The 26525-nt window shown below is 46.0% G+C and overlaps 1 protein-coding gene across 8 annotated transcripts in view; it reads right to left on the minus strand.

Moving 5' to 3' along the window:
• YTHDC2 (YTH N6-methyladenosine RNA binding protein C2) overlaps nucleotides 1–26525 on the minus strand; it is a 1208271-nt gene that overhangs the window by 1126878 nt on the left and 54868 nt on the right. For all 8 annotated transcript variants that reach the window (XM_086961045.1, XM_086961046.1, XM_086961047.1 and 5 more), the window contains exon 2: nucleotides 1758–1922. In XM_086961045.1, coding sequence (XP_086817171.1) covers nucleotides 1758–1917 — 160 coding nt within the window. In that variant the 5' untranslated portion in view covers nucleotides 1918–1922. The remainder of the gene's footprint in view (nucleotides 1–1757; nucleotides 1923–26525) is intronic.

The following is a 26525-nucleotide window of genomic DNA, read 5'->3' on the forward strand; positions in this document are numbered from 1 at the left end:
GCCCCCTAAGCGTGCGCCCTAAACAGTGGAACCCCCACGACCTCCATGAAACCCTAGGGAGAGAGGGTGGGTGCGCCACAGTGCTACGGGCTCTCCCCCCTTCCCCATGCATCGGGAGACCCAGGCCAACATAAGCCCTACCCGCAGTCCGTCTGCTGCCATGTGGGAGCCCCAAAGGACAGACCCCATTCCCTCGCTGGCCCCCACCAGCACAACCATTCGGTGGCCGAGTTGAGAAATCAAATTACCCGTCCTAGGGGGCCGCGACCTCAGCGACGGCAGGGCCGCGCGGTTGCTGCCTCGTTACCCTGCCCGCCCGCACCCATGGTACCTTGCCAGGCGCCACATGTGGCCAGAGACGACCGGACCTGCCGCATACGGGAGGCCCAGAGAGACGTGACCATGCTAGGTAGCGGGTTTAACCCCGCAAAGGAGGCCTAAACCTCGCGGAAGCTGCCTCATGGACACACCCCCCTTAACGCCCGTTCCACACACCCCAGCCCCACCACGCAGGCAGGCCCAACCCCGTGAGAGTGGCATGTGGCCTATTTTGTACGGGGTCCCTCCCGGGCATGACCCACGCGGAGAGACCTCAGAGGGGGGGCAAGGAGGACAACTGACCTCGTGAATCAGGCAGCTGTCCTGTCACAGGAAGTTAGTAGTTACCGAGTAGAATTGGTGATAGAGAGAGCACGACAGTAGCAAGGAGCAGCGGAGCGGAGCGAGTGCCGCAGGAGAGCGGAGCTGAAACATTGACAAAACCCGAAAACTGCTGGCATAGTGACCGGTACTGTGAGGGACCAGCGTCCGGAGGAGGAGCTTGTGTGGTGCCGTGCTGCGGTTCCGAGAATCGGTGAGCCGAGTGCCCGAGAGCTGAGAGACTCGCCCGCCCCAGGCCACTGCTGTGCAGTTTGCCTATTGACGGTCTGCAACTTCCAGCTGAGGCAGCGGGTCCTTGAGAGCGGAGGGAAGTGACGGTGAGTGGGCAGCGGGCAGATAGAGAAGGGAGGCTTTTCATTAATTTACTCCAGAGGTAAAGAGTGATTCCTAGTCACTGAAAACTCATGGACTCACAGCGCTGATAGAGACAAGGACTTTGTTGTGAAGAGTAGATTGAACAGCGGTGCACCCCGCCGTAATTTAGCAAAGTCTCTGGATACTGATTCCCCTGGTTGATCTGCGCAGCGGTGTAGCGGTGCTGCGGCGTGTTGTAGCCAGCTGGTATTTCGGCGACTGAGGCTTGGCTGCGACTTGTTATTGACCCGACTTGAGCCTGAATCAGGCAGCTTCCAACCATGTCGAGGCAAACAGCGAGACGGTCAGCGGAACATGAAGCTAATGGCAAACAAAACAGCCCCGTCCTTTGCAGACTGGGGGGCGTGTTTTTCTTTCTCCCTTCTTCTCCATTGGCTGCAATGTAAACAATGGGGGTGTTTTTAACTTGTTGTTTACATTCCAGCCAATGGAAAGAAAGAAACAAAAAAACACACCCCTCAATGCAAAAAAGACGGGGCTTAAATGGAAAGAATGACATCACTGAGACCTCTTTTCCACGGCTGGCCGCAGAGAAAAAGAGTTATATTTCAAAAGCAGGATTATATACATATGATAGTCATAGTAAATATGTATAAATGAAGCAGCGAGACATTACAATTTACCCAGGCTCTCATCCCAACAAATATTATTACACTATCACAAACCCTTTTGGTGTCATGAGCAGTTTAGAAATAAGGTTCATGGGAACTAGTAAAACTTACCTTTTTGATCACTGTATCGAAATCTCTCCAAGGCAATGTTTACAGCAATTTTAACTTCTTCATCAACCCTGATGTCCTTAAGTCCCTTAGCCTTCCCAGAACCAGAGGGACCGGACTGGGCACTGTTCGATCTCGGAGAAACACTACTAGGCCGTGACATTATGCCTACATAGGAGAGAAGAATCAATGCAAATTACCCTTGGTCGTGCAAATTACAAATTATAAAGATTTTACTAAATCATTTGTTACCAAGATGATATTCACGCCGTGAATCAATAAACTTAGTCCTGTGAATAACACTTGCACTGTATACTATTAAGGAAATAGGGGTAAGGATTATGCTTCGCTTTTCTTTCCTCTGAAACAAAGCAGCCGATGAAAACAGTTCAAATACAACCTACATCCCCTATCAGAACTCCAAACAGGTCACAGATTCATCAACCAGCCAACATTGACTTAACGCACCAAATGCGGCAGACAATTCTACTGCCTCCTTCTCTGCAAAACCATTTGATTAAACTCCATTTAAGATAAAACTAACAGCTCCACAGAACATAATGCCTCAAACTGAGCTCCATCACCACCCCCCTTTTCTGTATCAAACTGTATCAAACTGAGCTCAGCATCGCGCTCTTCAGGAACACCAATTATGCTTCATTGAAACCCTAGATAAGATAAAGCAGAAAAACTAATTCCAAAGGGTCCTAGTGTTTCCAGGAATTCCCGAATACCTCTTCCATATTCATTCATGCTTCGGCTTATTTTCTGTAACAGAAAGTTACTACTACTCCATGTAGTTTAATAATTATAATAAGAAGGGCAAACAAATACATTTAATACAACCATATCGCTGGGTGGGATAATCCTTGCCTCCATGTCCATAATATAATAGAATAATAGCTAGACATTTTTTATTCCATAGCAGTACCGGAGGCTCAGACTATGATAGTTCAAAGCTAACCCACAACCGCAGAAGCAATATATACCACAGCCTTAAAATAAATGGTCTTTAACACCTTGGGTGCTATGGGTTTTCCCCGCTGGGTGCTGAATTCTGAAAATCCCAGCCAACGTGACAAAGCCAGCTCGTCATCCGTGTAGCGCAGGTAAAGCCCATGACGAGCTGGCTTTGTCATTAGCGTCGAGGGTGTTAATGTAGAATCAGTTGATCAATCAGCAGCCCTCATGAGGTCTACTAGCCTAGACCCCAAAAAATAGGCTTTCGAAGTCAAGGTGCCTCTTGCTGAATATGCCAGACTTGGAACCCTTAATCTCAGCTTCAGACAAAAGCAATTTTACCCACCTGGACATGGTTGCGGAAGTCACTGGTCTGTAAGTTTCTGAAGAGCAATAAGTAATTGCCCTGTAGACACCTGTCTACCTTTCTAGTTCAAGCCTCATATGCTTTTAAACATTGCACAATACATAATTTAGGACTATTAGAAGATGCTGTGCATGAAATACATCTAGAGTGTGTCAAACACAAAATACTAAATAAAACTCCTTCTGTAGATAAAACTCTACCTATTAAATCCAGAGTTTGGACATTTGATACACTACTGTAGAAAATTAGACATCACAACAATGTCGACTTTGTGGACAACTGCTCCCTAAATAATTCAAAATTGTCTAGCCATCTCACTCTAAGAATCTTAGTAGCACATTAAAGTCCTTTAATGTAGAATGTCTTGGTTTACTAGGATTAGACGATCTAATTCCCCTCATTAGCTTACACGCTAAAAGAAGCTTACCCACATATTTACTGTCTACTGGGACATGTCCTGCCAAAATAGGAGACCTGAAATTATTTACTGGCCTGTAAGCTAGACCTTTGTGGCCAACAGTGGCAAACAATTCACCACCAGGTGCACGACTGCCTTCAAAGGACCACACTTGGTTTGTTGCACCAGCATACCCATCCTCTCCAGGCTGAAGAATATTGAAAGACCATGCCCGATGAATGCAGAACGTTGCTTGCTACAAAATTCCAGGTACTTGCCAATGTTTCCTGAAACCTTCCATGCCCTGAGTCTCAACTGGGCCATCAGAATCAGTTGATATGGTAGCCCCATCAGTTCTCACAAAATTTCCTTAAAGACCAAGAACTTGATTGGAAGATTCCAAGACATGTCTGGTAGGACTGGGAACCAAGGTCATTCCCACAAAATCAAAGTCACAAAAATCAATTCTGCTTCCTGTTTTCTCACTTGTACTGTGATTCTCGGAATCATTATGAATAGAGAAACGCATAATGAAGACTCCAGTTCAAATTCAGAGGTAACATCAATTGCCTTCGCCTCCCGGTTCGGACTCCCACTGAAGAAAACCTCCAGTTGTCTGTTCCACCTGGATTCACACAGGTCCACAGTGCACGGACTCCTTCTCTGATTCAGAGACTGAAAACCTGACCATACAGCTTCCAATCTCTAGGTTGCTATATTTCCAGTCCACTAAGACATGACGTTGTCACAGAATGTATTCTGCCATCACAAGTATTGGGTGCTGCAGACAGAAATGCCAGTAGGCTTCGGCTATCGCTGTTAACATCCTTCCCCTAACTTGTTGATTTAATGAACTGCAAATTTATTGTCCATTTGCAGTAGAATACAACAGTTCACCATCGCCTCTGAGAGAGTTTTGATGGCAAATTAATCCTATAGGACTTCCAAGCAATTGATATAAAGGGACAGTTCCACCTCTAAGCCTCTGCCAGCTGTGGAGACTGAGCCACATTTGCTTCCAAGTGCCACTTGCTAGTGTCTGATTTGACAACGATCTCTAGTTAACATCATAACATGGTTCTTTCTTTCCAGGCCTTCAGATTCTTCTGCCAAGACAGCTCTGTTGCTGCTTCTAATGTCAACCTTATTTTATGTACATGCAATAGACCCTTGCAAAGATGTTAGATCTTTAGTCTCTGCTCTACCGTGTAATGTAGTGGCCTCAGAAAAATCACCTGTATTCTGGATGTCAACAGAATGACAGATCTTGCTAGAAGTTTCAACGACAAAATCTGTTTGCTCAAAGCTAATCTCAACTCTCTCTTGATTTACTTCATCTTCTTCATCAGAAACTGCAACTGATCCTTCATGGAGTTTACCTGAAAACTCAGAAATTCTACACACTACCTTGGAATCAGTATAGGTTTTGTGGTGTTGATCACAAAGCCCAGTCCCTATAACAAATGAATTGCCCAAGACAGATGCAACATAAATTTGTTCCATTTGTGTAATAGGATAATCAAGCAGTCTAAATAGACTACTAGTTGGGTCCTTTTGCTCTGAGAAGCTCAACCAAGCTAATCAAACCCTAATGAGCACTGTGAAAGTCACGTTGAACTTCCAACATATTTAACAAAGGGGTCAAGAAGAGTATACCTATAGCCAACAGCCCTGCCTCAGCGGTGGCTAAATTAGTTAACTTGCGATCAATGCGCATTAGAACAGTTTGCTGCTGCTTTGCAGAAATTTTCACTTCACATAGCCCAGTAGTCATATGGCCCACTGGGCCCATTCGGCCAAAATATCTGGATCGAAGGCCAAACTGGATTCCTTAACCTCGTACACTAGTCCCAGATTTTTGGTCAAGGGTCCTGACTAATGCATCAATTTGTCCTGGCTTGCTTGTCAGGACCGATCAATATCCTTTTTCAGATCCTTAGAAAAACAATATCATTAATAGGGTCTTTAAGCTACTTTTCCAGGAAGGACTGGTCTACGCCATTCCACCCGAAGGCAATTGTACAACCCTTTTCAAAACTCTTACTGAGTTTGGCTTGAACAAAATCTAGCAGCGCTGGCTTTGGGACCAAATATGATAATCTAGGATGAATAATATAGTCCGAATAAAATGTAAGCAAGCAAGTCGGTCCCTAAAGTATATTACCAGATCGCTTATCTTATAAACCCCTTTTACAATTCCCCTATTTAGGAATGAGTAGATTTGCAATTTAAATCTGAAAGGTCTGAGAGATCTGAATCATCATTGGCATTAACATCCCTACAGAGGACGTTGAAGCGAGCAGGCCTGCGTAGCAATAAGTGCACTATACCCCTGTTATGGCAAATAGGACTTTGATCACTTCTCCAACACCTCGGAATGAGATTATGGCTTTAGTCAGCTTTATCTTAACAAGTATTATTCTCTGAGGGCCCCGTAGCTGGAGAGGAAGAAGCAGTGGCTTCATCATCTTCCTGGAGCAGTATATAGTGTTTCATCTGGCATGTGGAAGGTTTGAGAGCAACAGCCAATAGGTCTGGTTCACTGAAGCCTGGACAGAATTATCCAGGGCTTCCACCAGCCCATTCCCCAAGTAGAAAATAGAAGGTTCCCCTTCATATTACTCTTCATACTCATTTATATTAAATGACTCAGATTCTGCTATTTTAACTGTGAGCTAGACACATTATGTAAGCACAAAACCCCAAATGCAAGTTAGGGGAAGCCCCCCAGCAGAAAGCGTGGGGATGGGATTTGTGGGTATAATGTGGATGGTATCTGCCTTCAGTTCTAAGGGTAACCTTAATTTAGATTTTTGCAACCCCAGCTCAATTATTGAGCGAGATGGGGAAAAATAAAACGTGCAACCTTGAACTCAAATGCTGGGATAGCCTCAAGTGGCTGATTACACTCTCATTATTGGAAGTGCAAGTCATCGCATAATAGCCAGGGGAGTCTGAAGCAACACAGAACAGCAAGACGTGCACTCACAGACCTGGGTATAGTCAGAGGATTATGTTTGTTTGCTGTAGGCCATATGCAAAGTCCCATCACCCCAACTCCTACTCCACAAAGGACTGCAATCCTAGTCACCAAAACTAAGAGTTCATCAGTGGGATTGAAAAACTCTACTCAAATTAGTAGTCGCAGATCATAATTTACCCAACCGCCAACTCCCAGCGTGATGTTGGCCAAGTACAAAACTACGATTGAAACCAGCAGTTAAATAATTAAGTAAACAATCAAACTTAAAATGCAAAAATGACTGTGCCAAATAGTAACATTACAGTTTAAGAACGCAAGCAGAAATACAACTCAGACATACAAGCTACAAATATCATATAATCAAATGCACCACACTTATCTAGACTGCTGAACAGCAAAAAAAGAGGCAGCAAGATGGCGCGTGTCCGATTTATGCAGTTAAGTCCTTGGGAATTGGTAGATGCTGTGCACCATTTTGACGGTGACAGCAATGGCAGTGGGCTTCACTCCGCACCAACATAGTGCATCACCAGGTGTGGCACTTGACATAAACACAGCTTTCACACTTATGTACAATTCGAAGCAGCACACTGACTGTCTTTTGTGTGTCCTGAGCATCAGCATTCCCTGACCCCACATTCTCCTAGCTGGGGATGCCATTACACCGGCAACAAAAGTAGATCTGCACTAAAATGCGTGCCCGCTGCATCCCATCTGGCGCACGCTACCCCAAAGCAAAACAGGCTTGAAAGACATCGTACTTACTCCGTGCACTCAAGGAGAGGCAGAGCCCTCAAACACTATGGTCCTACAAGGAAAAATATTTTTCATGACATCACCCATGATGGCCAGCTGCTATCATGCCACCAGGTACACAAATAAAATAAGTGTTAACGCATAAAGAAATATACGTATGAAAATAAAGCGGGGAGCAAGAATGATGGAACTGAATGCAGTAGAATGAAGAAAAAAGACAAAACAAACATATAGTGTAAAAGAAACATTGTGACAGTAGAGCTTGCCTATAACACATGTGACCCTACACAGCACAAAGAACAGTCACCAAACACTTCAACCATCCGCTCTCAAGTCAGCAAGGCTTGCACGATAGTGAAGATACCAAATTACAGATATCCCAGTGCCACCAGCACAAGCGTGTACATCAAGTGGAAAATACCCAACGATGGGGGACAGTGACTCAAGCAAAACTGCTTTGCAGCATTGAGAAGACTTTTAAATAGTTTCCAAATGTTGCAAATATCGGAGGCGAAAGTGATATGGACAGGGTAGAAGTAGCAGTGGATGCTCACTTTAATCTAGAGCGGAACCTTGACTTTGTGAGTAGTTCAAACTGTGGCAAATCAATCGGAGTTTCAACGCCCTTGTATGGGAATTTGCAACCACATACTGCCCCCTTGAAAATTGGTGAAAAAGGTGGTGCTATAATCTGCCTGTCTGGGTTTTCCATTAATCAACCCGCAGGAGTCGCTCTCTCTTTTTCCCTTTCCTTAACGCCTTTTCCCCTTTATACTAGGGCCCTCTTCATAGACCTTGAGATAACTGCCCTAAATCATAGTTCATAATAGAAATTGCAAGGAAATCGGCAAAGGTGAGTGCCTTTAGCTATCAACTGAGGCAGTAAACAATAACTCATGAAAAACGTTTCTAACAAGCTTAAGAAGTTGAAACAGCGAAAGCCAGAACACCACAGGGATCATTCACAAAAGCATTTAGGAAAACAGGAAGTAGTACCAACGAGTATGCTACAAAGTGCTCTTACAGGCCTTTGTGAACTGATCATGAAATATCACACTCCCAATCACTAAAAGTGCAACGAAGGCACAGTTATTTTTATTTGTACTAAGTGTATATGAACATTTCCTTAATATTCCCATTTTATTCTTATGCTCAATGATTTTGGGACCCATTGACAAAGGTAAAAAAAATACTAAAGGAGCTCTATTTTATGAACTCCTAAATAACTTTTTTGAATAGGCCTTCGTCTCTACTATGGAGAGTGTGCCATGAATTGAGGAGTGTCACAGACTATGATCTAGTCCTCGCAAGGTACACGATCATAATCCCTCACTCACTGAGATGTCGATTAACCCAATCAGCATACCTGGGGCATCAAGAGATGCTAAAATTATACTGTGTGAAGGTCCCCAACATGGACACACTAGTGGAGCAGATAATGAATGAATACTATTCCAGGGCAATGTAACAAGGGACAGCCCGGCTCAAATAATAGAGGAACAATGTAAGACACCTCTGATGGAAGATATCTTCTAGGTCTCATAGATGCATTCATGAAAGTCCACGTGGCGTGTTGAAATGATCACTGGCCTACTTTAACCGCCTAACTTTCTATTTTATTATTTTTACTCCAAAGCTTGTAAAAAATCATAACAGTCTTTGTCATCCGTGCCATTCTGAAAACAGGCAGTGGCATCCTTTGTAAAGAGCCATATCTCAGATATACCTTGACGTTTTAGGCATCCTTTATTAAATGATCACTCCCTGGTGACATCAAGTAGAAAAGATTTATGGGGACTCTGAACACTTGAGACTATGCATAGAACAGATTTAAAACTTGGAGAGGGTAGTTCACAACTTACTGTGAACACATCGAAACACCAGTCTTGCTTCACACTATGCAACTATACTGTTTGGGCTTAACCCTCCCCTTTAGTAGTATTCCCCCTTTCTCAGCCATTCCTCCCTCAACATCCCACATTTACTACTAAAACGTATGCTTACATGTGCTGAGATCTCCACAGTCGGAGCAGAGATCTCAGCACATAAAAGATAGAAAGTGCCGAGACGTACTCTTCCGGATAAAGGTATTTGAATAGCACTTTGGAGTAAGTTGGTTGTACTATTGTGGAACTACTAAAGATACTACACAATGTAGTTTGTAAATATGGCACAGGGTAAAGAATCTGCAATCCATGTAATGTGCAAAACCACATCAGCAAAGGATATCTCCTTGCAGGATAGAGAAGCTTGGCCACAGTGGATCCCTCTTAAAACAGGCTGGTGGCAATATAACCCTACCTCACACTGCATTTGAACTACTCCAAGCTTTCAGTACTGAGAGCATTTGGGGTTAGTTGAGATTAACGGAGTACAAAAAGAAACACCTATGAGTAATCCCCTGTTATCACATTGTGGTAAGAGGTCTTGATTCACAACAAGGGCATAAAAGGAAACGTTGAGATATGGATGCCTTTGAAAGGCTGCACTTGAGTTTCTTAGTGAATGCTGGAATTGACCTCCTCATGTCCTCTGTTCACTATGAGGAATCACATGGGAACTCACCATCTATAGGGCAATAGGCAGCGAGGCGATTGCAATAGGGTTTCTGTGGATGACTTGAACTCATCAGATCGCAGAAGGAGTATGAGAACAAGCATTTACAATGCAACGGTCTCGCCTTTGCAAAAGTTAGAGCTATTGGCATTTTAAATGATAACATTTTTATTTATTTGCTGGTTTTGAAAACGGATAAATGAATGGCATTGTCATTTACAATGCCAATAACATAATCTCTCGCAAATGCCACACACAAACACAGAGCCCCCCACACACACACACAGAGCCCCATGCACAGACAGAGCCACACACACACACACAGACAGAGCCACACACACACAGAGCCGCACACACACACACAGAGCCACAGACACAGAGTCCCACACACAGACACACACACAGAGCAACCCACACACAGAGCAACACACACACAGAGCCACACACACACAGCCTCACACACACACACACAGCCCCACACACACACAGAGCCCCCACACACACCCAGAGGCCCACACACACAGCCCCCCCACACACACACACGCAGAGCCAGACACACACAGAGCCACACACACACACACACCAGAGCCACACACACACACAGAGCCACACACACAGAGCCACATACACACACAGAGCCACACAGATAGAGCCACACACACAGAGCCACACACACACACACACACACGCACACACACACACACACACACACAAACAGAGCCACACATACACACAGAGGGGCATGGACATTCAGCAGTCTGAGAGGGCAGGAGGAGGCTGAAGAACAATAGTTACTTATCTGTAATCTGTGGTTCTCCAGTATTGGTGTCTTTCATAGATTCACATGCCTGAATCATTCCCCGTCGTCTTGGATGGGTAGGAAAAAAGCGATTATGGCAATTTAATGTTTTTCAATTTGCATTTTGAGCAATGAATAGATTCACCAACTTGATCATCTGAGTCTATCTATTAACTTAACTCGGCGTATAGTGGCCGAACATTATCAGACGTTGTGAGTCAGCTGGGCAGCTGGGCCAGCTTGGGGGGGTTTCTTTCAGGAGTCTATTTGCGACAAGGACCAACAGCAAATGCCAAAGCTTCGCAAGCTGGCAGCCCAACAAGGACTCTCTGGGGAATGCGTTCTCCATCAATTGGTCTCTGACGTTTGCGTACGCTTTCCCACCGATTCCACTAGTCCCCAAGGTTCTGCGGAAGATGAAGTATGAACCTTGCCGACTCATCCTCATAGCGCCCAGATGGCCACGCCAATATTGGTTTACGGAAGTCCTCCTACTGTCAGAGTGCAAGCCAATTCAGTTACATCCAATCCCGAACTTGCTCAGCATTCAGGAGGGACAAGTCTTCCATCCGGACCCAGCATCTCTGAAATTAGCGGCCTGGCTCCTGAACACCGTGAATTTGCACGCCTAAACATCCCGGAGGACTGTAAAGAGGTGTTAGCCAAAGCTAGAGCGCCTGCTACCATCAAGACGTATAGTCTGAAATGGAAGCGCTTCTGCATCTGGTGCCGTTCAGCAGGGGTTCACCCTTTTTCAGCAAAACCTGAGGAAATTCTTCCTTTTTTCCTGCAGTTAGCACGAACAGGTCTGTCTCACGCTACCTTAAAGGTGTTCCTGGCTGCAATATCCAGATATCGACAGGATGGGACCAATTCTCTGTACTCAGCAAGGATTATCCAACAATTCTTCAGAGGCCTCTTTAGAATGTTTCCCCCTGTACGCCGTCCGCCTCCTTCATGGCATCTAAATGTGGTCCTAGCTCAACTCATGCGTCACCCATTCGAGCCCATCCACAAGGCCGACCTGAAGTATCTTTCGTGGAAAGTATCACTGCTCTTGGCTTTAACATCCTCCAGAAGGGTTAGTGATATCCAAGCTTTCACTGTACACCATCCTTTTCTGCAATTCACTAGTGACTCTGGGATACTTCGCACTAATCCAAAATACATTCCGAAGGTACCTTCGGATTTCCATCTCAACGAACCTATTGTTCTTAAGTCATTCTTTCCAGACCCGCAAACACCTGCGGAAAGAGCGTTACACTCGCTTGACATTAAAAGATGTCTTAAATTCTACCTGCAAAGAACATCTGCTCTACGCACCTCTGATCAGTTGTTCTTTACCTGCGGTGCGATTCGTAAAGGGCAGGCAGTTTCAAAACAGACTATTTCAAGATGGATCTCTGCTGCCATTGCCTTTTGCCATGCACAGGCTGGGAGACCTTTACGGTCAGCGCCCAGAGCGCACTCTACAAGAGCGGTCTCTTCATTTACGGCCTTATTTGCTGGAGTCCCTCTTCAGCAGATCTGCAAGGCGGCTACTTGGGCTAGTCGCCATACCTTTACCAGACATTAATGTCTAGAATCAATCAGCGAGGCTGATACTTCTGTGGGTCGAGCTGTTCTGCGGAATCTATTTCACTAAGGTGAGCCTCTGTTTCCCACCTCCTTGTTTTTTGCTGTCAGACGCTTCTTATGTTCTGTTCACACATATTTCCATGATTGCATTATGTTATGCTTACTACGATATGTGTATTTTCACTTTGCATTGTTATACGAGTTACTTGCTACAAGCTTGGCTTCAGTAGCGTCTGCACAGCAAGGATATGTACTGCTAGCTACTCTGATTCAGGCATGTGAATCTATGAAAGACACCCCTAATACTGGAGAAGAACAATAGTTACTTACCTGTAATCTGTGGTTCTCCAGTATTGGTGTCTTTCATAGATTCACATGCAAACCGCCGAACCTCCCCTCAGAGGCTTTTAGGCGATAAGGGTTTTTACCTACACTCCTGCGAGAAAATCTGAGAGCCTGAGCCTCTGGGGAGAACATTCTGGTGGGTGCTGGCGCCTGATTGGCTGTAGTTTGGACTATACAAAATGACTAGGATAGTCATATGTGTGGAATTTTTTCCTAATGTAGCATGGGCTACTTTACTTCCTGGTTTATTTCTATTGGTATTTACTACATATTTATGGCATATTATTGCTTTTTTATGTACCGTGGGACTCCCACTCCGACGACGGGGAATGATTCAGGCATGTGAATATATGAAAGACACCCCTAATACTGGAAAATCATGATTCCTGAAAGAAACCCCCCCCCCCAAGCTGGCCGAGCTGCCCAGCTGACTCACAACTTCTGATAATGTTCGGCCACTATACGCTGAGTTAAGTTAATAGATAGACTCAGATGATCAAGTTGGTGAATCTATTCATTGCTCAAAATGCAAATTGAAAAAAATTAAATTGCCATAATCGCTTTCTTGGTGAGAAACATCATGCCCTGTCACCTACCGGGAGGCAGCGTAATTCACACGGCTACTGAATGCGTGTGAAAGGGATCTGTGCATCAACTGGTTGCTGCAAAATAACCACAAAGTGTGTCAGCACCTTAACACTACTACTCACAACTCCGCCTCTCGGACAGCAATAACTAGAACACCTTACAGACAGCAACAGCAGGCGCATGACTGGCAGCCGCAGCCGGGTACAGATGTGCCACAGCAACACCAATGACATCTGAGATGGTGACAGCTTCCAGAACCTATCAGACAGTGCCCGCCGCCCACGTGCCCATAGACTGGCAGAGTGCACAGCCAGGACTGCTGTCGCCACCAGCCCTGCATGCCCACAGAGAGAGTGTAGAGAGCGTGCAAAGAGCCAGTGCTGAAGACAGCGCCCACCGCCCCGCGTGCCCACAGACTGGCAGAGTGCACGGCCAGGACTGCTGTCTCCACCAGCCCTGCGTGCCCACAGACAGGCACTGTAAGGCAGTGTGCATAGAGCCAGGGCTGAAGACACTAGTGCCCGCCAGCCCTACGACCCCACAACCACAGGGTGTAAAGCAGAGTGCAGAACCGGGACTGTGGTGCCACCCAGCCCCGCGTGCCCACAGTGTAACGCCGGAACTGTACTCACCCAGTAAAAGTTGCCAAGGAGGCTGCCCTCGACGCCCTCACGCTTCCTCTGCTCTCAGCTCGACTACAACTTTCACTCTCCCGGAAACAACCCGCCTTCACGTGAAAGACTCCGCAGGACGACAAGCGACAGTTTCTCTTAGGGGAAGTACTGCTGGGAAGGGGGTGGAAAACAAAGAGCTCCATGGCGTGCAGCGGCGCATCAGCCTCGGCTCCGGGCGCCACACTCCCTGGTGACTCAGCCCGCCGTCCCGAATCGACACATGACGTCAGGCAGCGAGAGCCCAACTCGGGCTCCGAGCGCTCCTTCTGCCTGCCAAAAAGCAGAAAACTATTCCTTGTAGGGTGCCTGCCTGAGGCCGTGAGAGATGCGTGAGCGCGCGGCTCCGAGCAGCCCCTCTGTGGCGAAGGGCGGGCGTCGCGAGACACCATAATCTGCACTTGCAACGCCGTGACTCGTGGCAGCGCTGGGTTGCAAGACCCTCTCGTCGTGTTCGTAGGTCACAGAGCCGTGTCAGGTTAAACTGCTTTTCCCACTGTAAATGAACAATTATGCACTTTAGCAATTAGCCGGGCCTCAGAGTAATGCCTCTTTATGAAGAACAGCCCAGACTATGAGAAGTAACTGCCTGGATTACTTCCCGTAATCCTGGTTACACTGACTCTTCTCTTCCTCGGCACAGTTTTCATGGGTGCTCAAGGACTTGAATGTTTCTTCCTTTCCCCGAAAACAAATGGTTAACTTGCTTTCCGGGAAACTGATAAACAAGCGATCGCCATTTGTCTCTAACCCCAGTCCTTTTCAGACTGGGGGACGTGTTTTTGACATTCCAGCCAATGGAGAAGAGGAGAGAAAGTCAAAAACACGCCCCCCAGTCCGAAAAGGACGGGGCTTAGATCAAAAAAATTTCGTCACTGGGACCTCTTCTCCAATGGCTGGCCACCGTTTAGGAGGCCAGCCAATGGAGAAGAGGGGCGGGGCTTAAACTCCCTACTCCAAGTCATTAAATCTCGCCAGCGAGACTGCGCATGTGCGCAGCCTACGCTAGCCGAGACCTAAAAATGAATAAGGTTACTTAACCAAATACCAAGATTCAGAACAGGAACGAATTTCCCCTTGGGATCCATCCTTCAGGTCCACACAGAGGAGAGTCGGGAAGATGGCCAGACAGGAATAGAAATCGGATGACATGTCTGCCGGGATTAAGTTAATTATTCACAATATCACAAATCGGTGCCCTCTCGAGGAAGGCAAACTATATGCAGAACAGACTCTGCTGATCTCTAGAACAGGAGCTGTGAATGCCCATAATCAATAGTTGTGGATGAAGTCGCAAATGTCCACGAAAATGATTCATAAATAGACCAACCTTGAGACCAAGGTCTGCAAATGCCCTAAGGAGTTGAAGAAATCCTGGCGTGAGTCAGTACACTCTCATTGACCAAGTGGCACTCCTGTCAAACATTTTAACCTCTTCCATGTTCATGACGAGCCCAGGTCGTAATAAGTCCCAGAAGAGCTGTGCTCATGACAAGCTGGGCTCGTCATAACTGCTGCCGTCTGCCCACGCGCAATTGATTCCCTGCCTGTGCGGGCAAATTAATCAGTGGGCGGAGTTGTGACGAGCCCAGCTGGTCATGAGCACAGCTCTACTGCGATTCAAGACGAGCTGGGCTCGTCACGAGCACCGCGGCGCAACGGCCCCCCCACCCCCTTGCCGCACCAAGGGGGAATTACCCCAGTAGCGAAGGAGTTAAACAGAGTCTGCAAGAACTTCATGAGCATGTGTCAAGCCAGACACACTGACAGGCTGGGCTCAGAGGGATGTATGCCTGCTGGGGAATGTAAACTGCCACTTCAAGAGAGAGATGAATAAACTTCTGATCCTCACTCAAAAAGAAACAGGCTCAGCAGCCAAGCGCAGTCTTTCGAAAAGACCTTTGTAAAGGAAATAGGATGGATCATAATATGTTCACAGGTCTAGACACCACCTAAGTCTTTATGATGATGTTAATGGACATCTAGATCTCTCAGTTGCTCAGAAGGGTATCCTGACACTTAGGATGGCTTGTGTTTGGCACCAAGGTCATTTAGGAACTACATTTTCATTTTTTCTTAAAAGGGAAGGTATGTGTTGTAAGATGTAAATTGATATGCAATCCGTTCTATGTTTGGCAGCCAAGAAAGAAAAGGAAAGGCCACCAGCCCTACATTTTTTTAATTTTGACTAGCAGCTGGAAGCAGATCTTAACAGCTGGGTCAGTGCACAGAATTTTAATTTATCGAACGTAGTCAGGACCCACAGCATTCAATGCCTTGTGGACTAGACAATGGCTATGAAGTGTCAATGTTTTGAAAATTGACACCCCAAGTAAGTACTCATTATGACTCCATATGGAGTATCATGTGTACTCTATGGTAAAAGCCAAAAATACATTTGGCTGCTTTGTTCATAATACCGGTTATAGCTTTAGCAGGTCACACTGGCACAGACAGACTCTATAATCAAGTCTGAATAAAAATTATGGCTACAGAATTGGGATTATCAGGAGTGAGTATGGGACAGATGTTCCTCAACATTGTCAAATGAAATAAACAAGAGGATTGATATGTTTTGAGATACGTTTCTAGAAGACAACCCAAGCTTTGGGATCTCTAGACTCTCTGGCAGTGCGGATTTAGTGAAAGTACCAACATGAGACAGAAACCTGATGGACTGTAACCGACAAACTCCTTGAGCATTTTAGAAGAATAGTGTGTTTGGGCAATAATCAGTCCTGTGAGAATCACAGGAGTACTTGTTCGTAGGTTCTTAACCTCTATAAAAAAACACATTTGGGAATACACTCGAAGAACATACTTTTATAACTTTTATTACAGTCAAAATGCTCTCCTAGTGCAAACCGTATGTATAGTTGCTACTACAAAAACAAAACAGAATAGTGGCAACAATAGCAGGTAACAAACATAATATTAAGAAACACCGCAACATTATAGCAATATTTTACAGTAGATCTGCATCTGTTCTGCCACCCATTTTCCTTGCCTCGTACTAAGCGAATATTAGGATCAAAAGAAGTCTGTGTGAGTTTCTTAGATGGTCTTGTCTTTTACCTGCATACCGTAGCAAAAAAGCTGAGCCATTGTTCCATATGAGACAGCTGTGGTGTCCCAAGACAAGCCTGCCTGTGGCCTTAAAGATGGAAAAGGTGTTTATAGATTATCTCAGAGTAGCCTCTCAGCTCTCTGGTCCCTGAAGGATCCCTCCTTGCCTAACCTTTGCCTATGTGCAGCTTATTTTAAACTAAGGTGTAAAGGCCTGGAGACCTGTTCACCAGAACGGTCAAGAAACCTTTATGTGAAACAAAGGATCCAGGGGATGCATTCTCCTGGGGTAATATATATAAAATCCTAGAGTATCCCTCTGCCAAACGGGAGAAGATATGGTGAAGTGTGTATGTCTCGACTATATACCATTTGAATGAAAAGTGCGGAAAACTTAAATTTATCATTTTTTATTTACAACCCTCACCACTCTAGTAGTATCTCAGTCAACAGACTGATTATTGAATCACTACCTCAATGAAGGTCAGACACTGGGCAGACTTCAAGTCCTGAGCCAGATTTTATAAACAGGGTTAAGCCTCAGCATATTTCACTAAAAGTACGGAGAAGTTTGATGGTGCACATTAAATTCCAGAAGCCAAGCCCCTATCCTATTTAGAGCTGAACGTATTCTTGGATAAGATAAATTATATTTTCTCATGGAAGAAAAGCGCTAAAGAATTGAACAACATTTGGAATGATTTACCCAAAAGATTACAAAAAGGACTGATTGGAGGTTTCACAAAATTAAAAGATTCTTTAATATTATTTGCTTAAAAGATGTTTTATTTTATACTGTGCAGCTCTAGTCTTGAACTAATTTCTTGTTTGTGTGCATCTGCTAGAATTATAAACTTCCCTTAACGGTGCAATGATATCTCCTGGGGATTACAGAAGAAGAGAAGGCTCAAATATCCCAAAACATGGCTGTAGTTGGCTTCAGGGGTGGCAAAACAAAATATTGCAAAGCTATGAGGAGCTGACAATCCTCCCAGGGTAGAGGAATGGGAAACTGGTTAACTGGTGTCAACAGGCTGAAGAAACAAGTTACTTACCTGTAACTTTAGTTCTCCAGTATTGGTAACTTTCATAGATTCCCATTGCTTGTATCATTCCCCGTCGTCGGAATGGGAGCCTCGGTAATAATATATATATATATATATATATACCTAGGTAAATACACCCTAATAGGTGTAAAAAGGTAAAAAATTAGGCCTAGGCCTCATTATCCTTTGTAGCCTATTGGTGTCATTATGTAAAAAGACCCAAAGTCACCTTAGCAACCAATCAGATCAGCCTCACCCTGTAGAACCTTCCTGAGAAAGCTCAGAGCCTCAGATTTCCGTAGCCGTTGCTTTGCCACATAATCACCTAGCCCTAAAGTGAGCTTTCCCAGGGGAGGCGGGTGGGCGCATGGGAATCTATGAAAGTTACCAATACTGGAGAACTAAAGTTACAGGTAAGTAACTTGTTTCTTACTCCAGTATTGGAACTTTCATAGATTCCCATTGCTTGTATCAGAGTAGATAGCAGTTAGCATACCTCAAACATTTCGTGCATAGTTACAGAATCATTATAAACTAATGACATCACAGATTATAACAACCATAAAGCAGTAACAAAGCATAAGAAACGAAATGTTTGAAAAAACAGGAGGAGGGAAGAGAGGAAAGCTCACCTCTTATTGGAAGAGATTTCTCAGGACTGCCTGTCCTACAGCCGAATCCTCCTTTGCAGCCGCCTCCAGGCAGTAATGTCTCGTGAAGGAGTGCGTACTGCTCCAGGTGGCTGCTCTGCAAATATCCTTTATGGATACTCCAGCAAACAGCGCTGTTGATGCTGAGATCGACCTTGTGGAATGTGCTTTCACCTGTCCTTGTAAAGGTTTGCCTGCCGCCTGGTGGCAGAACCGGATCGCACTAGATATCCATCTAGATATCCCTTGTTTTGACAAAGGAAATCCTTTCCTTGGGGCTCCGAAAGCCACAAACAGTTGGGGTGATTTTTGAAATCCAGCTGTGCGTTGTAGATAGAATTTCAAACATCTCTGAACGTCCAGAGAATGAAGTGTCCTCTCAGCCTGGGTTGAAGGTCGAGGAAAAAAAGACTTCAAAACCACTGGTTCATTAAGATGAAAGTCTGTCGGTACCTTCGGAATGAACTTGGGGTTCATCCGTAGGATCAATGTATCATTCTTGAACTGCAAGAAGGGTTCTTTGATGGTTAAAGCCTGAAGCTCTCCTACTCTCCTTGCAGAGGTGAGTGCCAAAAGAAGCGCCACTTTCCATGATAGGAACTTCAGGTCCGCTTTATGTACCGGCTCAAATGGCGGTCTCATCAGCTGAGCCAGGACCACATTCAAGTGCCATACCGGAGGTGGGGGCCTAACTGGCGGAAAAACTCTAAACAGTCCTTTCAGGAATTGTTTTATTACTCTTGCTGACAATAGAGAGGGGCCCGATCTTGTCCTCCTATACCTGGAAATAGCTGCCAAGTGGACCTTGATAGAAGCATGAGCCAGACCTGCTTGTGCTAACGATAGAATGTATGGTAAGAGTTGATGCGGAGCTGACGAGAAAGGATGTACTTTTTCCCTCTGACACCACAAATGGAACCTCTTCCATTTCGCTCTATATGTCTTATTGGTGCTAGGGGCTCGTGCCTGTGCCAAGATGGTCCTGCATTCCTCTGGGATGTTTAAATCCTTAAACTCTCTGTATTCAGGAGCCAAGCCGTCAACTGAACCGAGCTCGGGTTCGGGTGAAGAACCTGGCCGTCGTACATCGATAGAAGTGTCTGTTTGGGTTGCAGATGAATGGGTTGTGTCTCTGATAGAAGAAGCAACTCCGTGTACCAAAACTGGCGAGCCCAGGCAGGCGCTATTAGTATCATCCTGCACCTGTCCATCTTGAGTTTCTTGAGGACTCGAGGAATCAGGGGAAATGGCGGAAAGGCGTAAACAAACGCGCCTGACCAGGACATCGAAAGGGCATTCCCCAGTGACCCTCGATGGTGTTCCCTGCTTGCGTAACTCTGGCATTTCTTGTTTCCTGGTGTTGCAAACAGGTCGATCGCTGGGGTCCCCCAACGGAAGAAGATGTCTTTGATCACTGCGTTCTCCAATTCCCACTCGTGCGAGACTGCTCTCAGGCGGCTTAGCGTATCCGCCTTCGTGTTGCATATTCCTGGAAGGTGTTCTGCTACGAGTGTGATGTTCTGCGATATCGCCCATTCCCACAGTATTTGGGCTTCCTGTGAAAGCAGTGGCGATCTTGTGCCTCCCTGCTTGTTGACGTAATGCATTGCGGTGGTGTTGTCCGTCCGCACCAGGATTGCTGAATCTGTAATCCTTGGGAGGAAAGCCAACATTGCCAATCGAATAGCTCTTAGCTCCAGAACGTTGATATGTAGACGACGTTCTTCCGGAGTCCAGTGACCACTGACCTAGAGGTCTTGCATGACCGCTCCCCAACCTTGAAGAGAAGCGTCCGTGGTAATGACCTGAGGAGCCCGTGCAGCCTTGAAACTGAGTCCCACAGTGAGGTGAGATCTTTTCATCCACCATGAAACCGACCGTTTCATCCGCTGGGTAACCGTCACCCTGTCGTCGAACGAACCTTCCACTTGTCTCCACTGAAGGTCCAGTTCCTCCTGCAGGGGGCGCATTCGCAGTCTGCAATGCGGAATCAATTGAATACAGGATGAAATCGACCCTAGAAGAGATTTGTACATCCTGACTGTCATCCAACTTCTCTTTTGGAAACGGGTGGCTGACGATATGAGTTTCATCTGTCTCTCTTCCGATGGGAAGGCTTTGCACTCCTGAGTATCGAGTATCGCTCCCAAGAACTTCACCGTACCTGCCGGCTGAAGAACTGATTTTTCCTTGTTGAGTTGTAAACCCAGATGAATAAAGAGGTTCAAGCATGTGCTCACTGCCTTCGATGCCTCTTGTAAGCTTGGGGCCTTCAGCAGCCAGTCGTCTAAGTACGGGAATACTTCCAGCGACTGTCTCCTCAGAAATGCTGCTACCGGTGCCAGCACCTTTGTGAATATCCGAGGAGCGGACTTTAATCCAAATGGGAGCACCATGAACTGGAAGTGAATCTTGCCTACTGTAAAGCGAAGGAAACGTCTGTGAGCTGGATGGATCGGGATATGAAAATAGGCATCTTCCAGGTCTAATGTTGCCATGTAGTCGCCTGGGTTCAAGAGGCGCAATATGTCCTGGAGTGAAATCATCCGAAACGACAGTTTCGTGAGATAGGTGTTGAGCTCCCTCAAGTCCAGGATAGGACGCCACTTTTGCTTTGTTTTGCGGATCAGAAAAAATCTTGAATAGAAACCTTCTCCCCTTTGTGATAGGGGAACACGCTGGATCGCCCCTTTTTGAAGCATTTGTTGAGCTTCCTCTTGAAGAAGGTTCAGATGTTTCGAAGTAGTGGCGTGGGGAGCTCTTGTAGGTGGAAATTCCTGGAATTCTAGAGTATGCCCATTTCGGATGATGTTTAATACCCACTGATCCGATGTAATCTCTTCCCAGCTGCTCAGATGTTGTGATATCCTGCCGCCCACTGGAGATCCCAGAAGCGGAGGAACAGTTGGCAGAGTCAGGAGGCCGCTATTGACGCTTGCCAGCGTCCTTGCCCTGACGCCCCTGTCGTCCACGAGCGTTCTGGTGAGAGAAAGACTGGGATTGCGACTGCCGCTGATAGTATTGATTGCCGTAAGGAGGCCTGTACGACTGCGACTGCTGTGAATATCGCTGTTGCTGATAACCTCCTCTAGGTGAAGTGAAGCCTCTTCCTCGTGCTCCACGGAACGGTGTCTTCCTATATTGCAGGTTCCCCAGAGCCCTTGCTGTCTCTGTGTCCTTCTTTATACCCTGCAGGGTCTCATCGACATGTTTCCCAAATAACATGTCCCCGTCAAATGGCAAGTCCAAAATCCTATTCTGGACCTCTGGCCGGCAGTATGTAGCTCGCAGCCACCCTTGTCGCCGAAGAACCGCTGCACTGCCCAGAGCACGGAAAGAGATGGTGGCGATGTCCATCGCGCAGTCAATCATCTCTGAAGAGGAACGCTGCCCTTCTTCCAGAAGTTTCTGTGCTTCCGCTTTCTGGTCATCTGCTAGTAGATCCACATAGTGTGCCACATCACTCCACATCTGGCGGTCGTATCTTGCTAGGATCGCCAAGGCATTCGCCGCTCTGACCAACAAGCTATCCATCGACGAAAAACGCTCCCCAGCGTTGTCCAACCTCCTACCCTCCTTGTCTGGCGGAGTCGTAAGGGTGGCCGAAGGATTCCGCGATTTCTTCTGTGCCGCCTGCGATATGACCGAGTCTGGTCTAGGTTGTCCAATCAAACAGGCGGGACTGTCATCAGGGGCTTTATATTTTTTCTCCAAGCGCGGAAGAGTTGGAATAACCGTCGCTGGGGTCTGCATCACTTTCTTCCCTTCCTCCCATATGTGCTCTACAATGGGAATCGAGCGCACGGCCTTACGGTATACCTCTTTAAAATCGTACAAGAAACAATCCGTAGATGTTGTAGGCATCGCTAACTTAAAGCGCGCTGTGGCTCTTTCCATCAAACTGAAGAAACCTCCTACATCAGCCGGAGGCGAGTCAACCGGGTCTGGCACTGGTGAAGCCGGATCCGGAGCTATATATTGGTTCCATTCACTATCCTGGTCTTGATCTTGGTTCTGCCCCGTTTCATCTTCATCCACTTGGACTTGCCGAGGATATTCCCTCTCATGTTCTTCCTGTGCAGGCCGTACTGACTGTGCTGCCACCACCTGCGGTTGAACCTGTGCTTGACCTTCCACAGGTTGCGACCCTTGTCTGCTCCTATACTCTTCCAGCATTGCCCTTAAGTCTGTCAAAAGACTCATAGGCATCGTTACCATGCCCTGCTGTGGTTGGGTTTCCTGGTATGCAACTTGTCTTTCTGGCCGCTGTTCCTTTTGATAATAATACTCCTCATCCAAATCCGAATCATGGTACTTCAGATTCAATTGAGATGGACTGTAAGCATCCCCATACATCTCATTCTCCTCTTCTGAGTAGTCATCTTCATCCAACAAAAGGGGTGGAGGTAATGAAGGTACTTTCCTTGGAGAAGTCATATCTGGGGTTATCCTCCTCCTTCTGCTGTTTCCTGGCGCTCCTGTCGTCAACGGCGTTGAAAACAACTCCACCGTTTCCTTATTCTGAATCGTCGTCGACGGGACCGTCGACGAGAGTCCCTTCACCGTCGACGGCATCGTCGACGGAACCGTCATCGTCGACGGACTCATCATCGTCGACGGGATCGTCGACGGAGCTGTCATCGTCGACGGGCTCACCATCGTCGACGGGATCGTCGACGGAACTGTCATCGTCGACGGGCTCGTCGTCGTCGACGGGATCGTCGCCATCGAGATTGCCACCGTCGACGGAATAGTCATCGTCGACGGGATGGTCTTCGTCGACGTGGTGGTAACCGTCGACGTGGTTATCGTCGACGACGCCGTCGTCGATCCAGTCTTCGTCGACGGAATCGACATCGAGGTCCTCGTCGACGCTCTCGTCGTCGTCCTCGTCGTCGCTGGATGGCTCGTCGACGACTGAGGAGAAAAAAATCACCTCAGATCCTTTAGAGTCCTTCTTGACCCCTGTAGAGGCCTCTACAGTCGGTTTTTTGACGGACTTGGCTACTTTAACCTGGTGGGAAGGCCCAGCCGAGCTCTCATCCAGTTTAGCCTTTTGCACCTGCAGTGCCTGCCTTTCCCTCTCCTTTACACTCACGTGAGGAGATTCGATAGGCCCTGGCTTGCCAGACCTATCAGAGGTCCCACGCATAGCCTTTAAGGGGGGTTCAGTTGAAATCTCCACAGACGATCCGCCCCTCTTCAATGAAGTCTTTGAAGATGAAGATCTGGCATCTTCCTCATCACCAGAAACCACTTCATCCCTCCTTTCCAACTTCCTAAGCCACAGAAGCAGCCGTCCTTCACGATCACGGAGGGTTTTCACAGACATTCTCCTGCATATACTACACCCATCAACCTTATGGTCTGGGTATAGACAGTAAATACAGTCCTTATGTTGATCTTCTGTATAAAGTCGTTTTTTTGCCACAAGTGGCACAAGACCTGAAAAGGCTCTTCTTTTCCTTATCAGCCATGACAAAGCTGAAAGAAATCCTTCAAGAAAAACTGTTTAAACAGTACCTCAAGTTGAAGTTAGAGCAGAGCTCTTAGGAAACTCCCTGTCACCAACGAAGCGGTAGAAAATCTGAGGCTCTGAGCTTTCTCAGGAAGGTTCTACAGGGTGAGGCTGATCTGATTGGTTGCTAAGGTGACTTTGGGTCTTTTTACATAATGACACCAATAGGCTACAAAGGATAATGAGGCCTAGGCCTAATTTTTTACCTTTTTTACACCTATTAGGGTGTATTTACCTAGGTATATATATATATATATATTATTACCGAGGCTCCCATTCCGACGACGGGGAATGATACAAGCAATGGGAATCTATGAAAGTTCCAATACTGGAGTAAAGAGTGATTTATCAGAGCAGGGGTTGCCCAAAAAATGGGAGAAGGTATTGGGCCATTGGGGCCATACAGGGGTTCATAGGATCGTATGTGAATAAAAAGAGTATGTACTGCATTATGTTCAGATTATGGAATTGTGCCTTTCCTGATTGTCCAATTCTCTCTATCAATTATTATGTACTTCTACCATGTCAATATTGGTCATGATATATGTTTACAATTATGTTGGTATGCTGAGCAACGGTTCAATAACTGTTAAAAAAAAAACATATATAAACGTATCTAGTGCCCAGGTTGTCCTCCAGCAGTATTAGATAATTCCAAGTAAACACACACTCACCATTAAATTTAAGAATGAGTCGGAATAATGAACCAACTTATACATTTTATACATTTTGGCATTTTAATCATGCAAGGTCAGAGTGCGATCCAATTGCAGCCAAAGTTGAGAGTAAACATATTGTAGAATATACATGTAATTATCATGTCATTACATTCGGTATTCGAAAACGGTGCTCTCAGAGGAAAAGGGGGAGGTAAGTGAGTGAGTGAAGGGGACAAGGTAAAGGTGTGGTGACAAAGTGGTTACATCCAGATTGACAATTGAAAAACCTCTACAGACAAATTAATGGGCAAAGGTTCCCAAAGTCACATCACACATAGATAGCAAGAGTTCATCGTTTATTTAGCTCCTATGGTGTGTAGAGTGGAGGCGTAGTTCTACGTTTCGACCCCTGATTACGCTAAAGGGCAGATTCGCGGCCTCATGGTGGGGTCTTCATCAGGAAGAGAAAGAGAGCGTTGTCAAAACGGTCATCAAATGTTCCGTCTGTGAAAAAGGGGGCTCCCTCGAGCTCCAGGTAGTATTGGCGTGTAGGTCAACACACAGCCGATGGGCACAGGTAGTTAGATCCTCAATTGGTATTTTAACTTAGAGACGGGAACGCACAGCCGTGCTGTATCTCCGTCGGCGTCCTGCATCCGAGTGTGCTCCACGGACCCAGGTCCTGAGTGTTTAGGGCCTCCCCCTTTTATACTCATACAGGTTGTCCTCCATGCAGTGGTCAGTGGTCTTTAGGTCTGCTGAGTCAGAAGGTTCAGAAATCAATCAAACACAGGAGGCAAACAATCAGCCCAGTCTGAAGCATATCATCAGAGGTAAGGCCAATTTAAAGCATGTGAAAATTATGTTGCTGTTACCTTGCTTCTAGCCCAGCTAAGCATATGGCTTGGATTAACATGAATATATCAAAGATAAAAATATAATGTTGAGTGCAGGCCTTGTGACACGCATGGGTTCAAAAACAAATTGAGACCATCCAAAACCAGCATCTCAAGAGGTACATCAATTGACTTGTCAGCCTACATATTGAAGTCTCCTAACACTAGGAGATTTGCTAATACAAAAAAAGTAGTTGAATTCCACATCTTGAGCAGCAATTTAAAAGAATTCAATAATTGGCATTTTTTTTAAAAAAAAAATGTATTGGTACGTAAGATTGCTGTACATACAAAGAGCACTTTTATAGCAACATCCATCCCATTTTGATGTTCAGAACATATACATTCTGTAACATAGTACAATCATAAATAACAGTGAACAAATCGGTACATATTGTCCCTTATATAGGCCTCGATATGTCTGCAATGCTCCCCAAATTTTCTCCCCTTTGGGCACCCTCGGCTTTTATAAATTGTCAATTCTGCTTGCCATTACCAGTCTAGATCACTTTCCCATTACTCATTACTTAACAGTCGGAGTGGCAGCCGCCCCCCATTTCTTTGCCACATTTCGTTTAGCAACCGCCACGGCCAGTACCAGTCAATGTTTTACATGTCTTGGCCAATCGTCGTTTGTCGCCATTATCATGAGAAACCACTTGGGCACTAGTGGGAATTCCATGCACCCCACTTCCGATATTGCCTTGGCTATCTTTACCCAGTACTCCTGCAGGATCGGGCATTCCCAGGGCAGGTGATAGAAAGACCCCTCAGACTCACAGCCCCTATGACATTGCATATTCTCGCTCCTACCCATTTTGCATAGCGCTGACCTGGGATAGTACACTCTGTGTAGCACTTTAAGCTGTATAAGTCGGAACCTAGCCCTCTCTTGGACCCTGCAGCACCTCTACCCATTGCTCATCTTCCATGGTA

Source organism: Lissotriton vulgaris, chromosome 3_1 (genome assembly GCF_964263255.1).
Source record: "Lissotriton vulgaris chromosome 3_1, aLisVul1.2, whole genome shotgun sequence".
Classification (NCBI taxonomy): Eukaryota; Metazoa; Chordata; class Amphibia; order Caudata; family Salamandridae; genus Lissotriton; species Lissotriton vulgaris.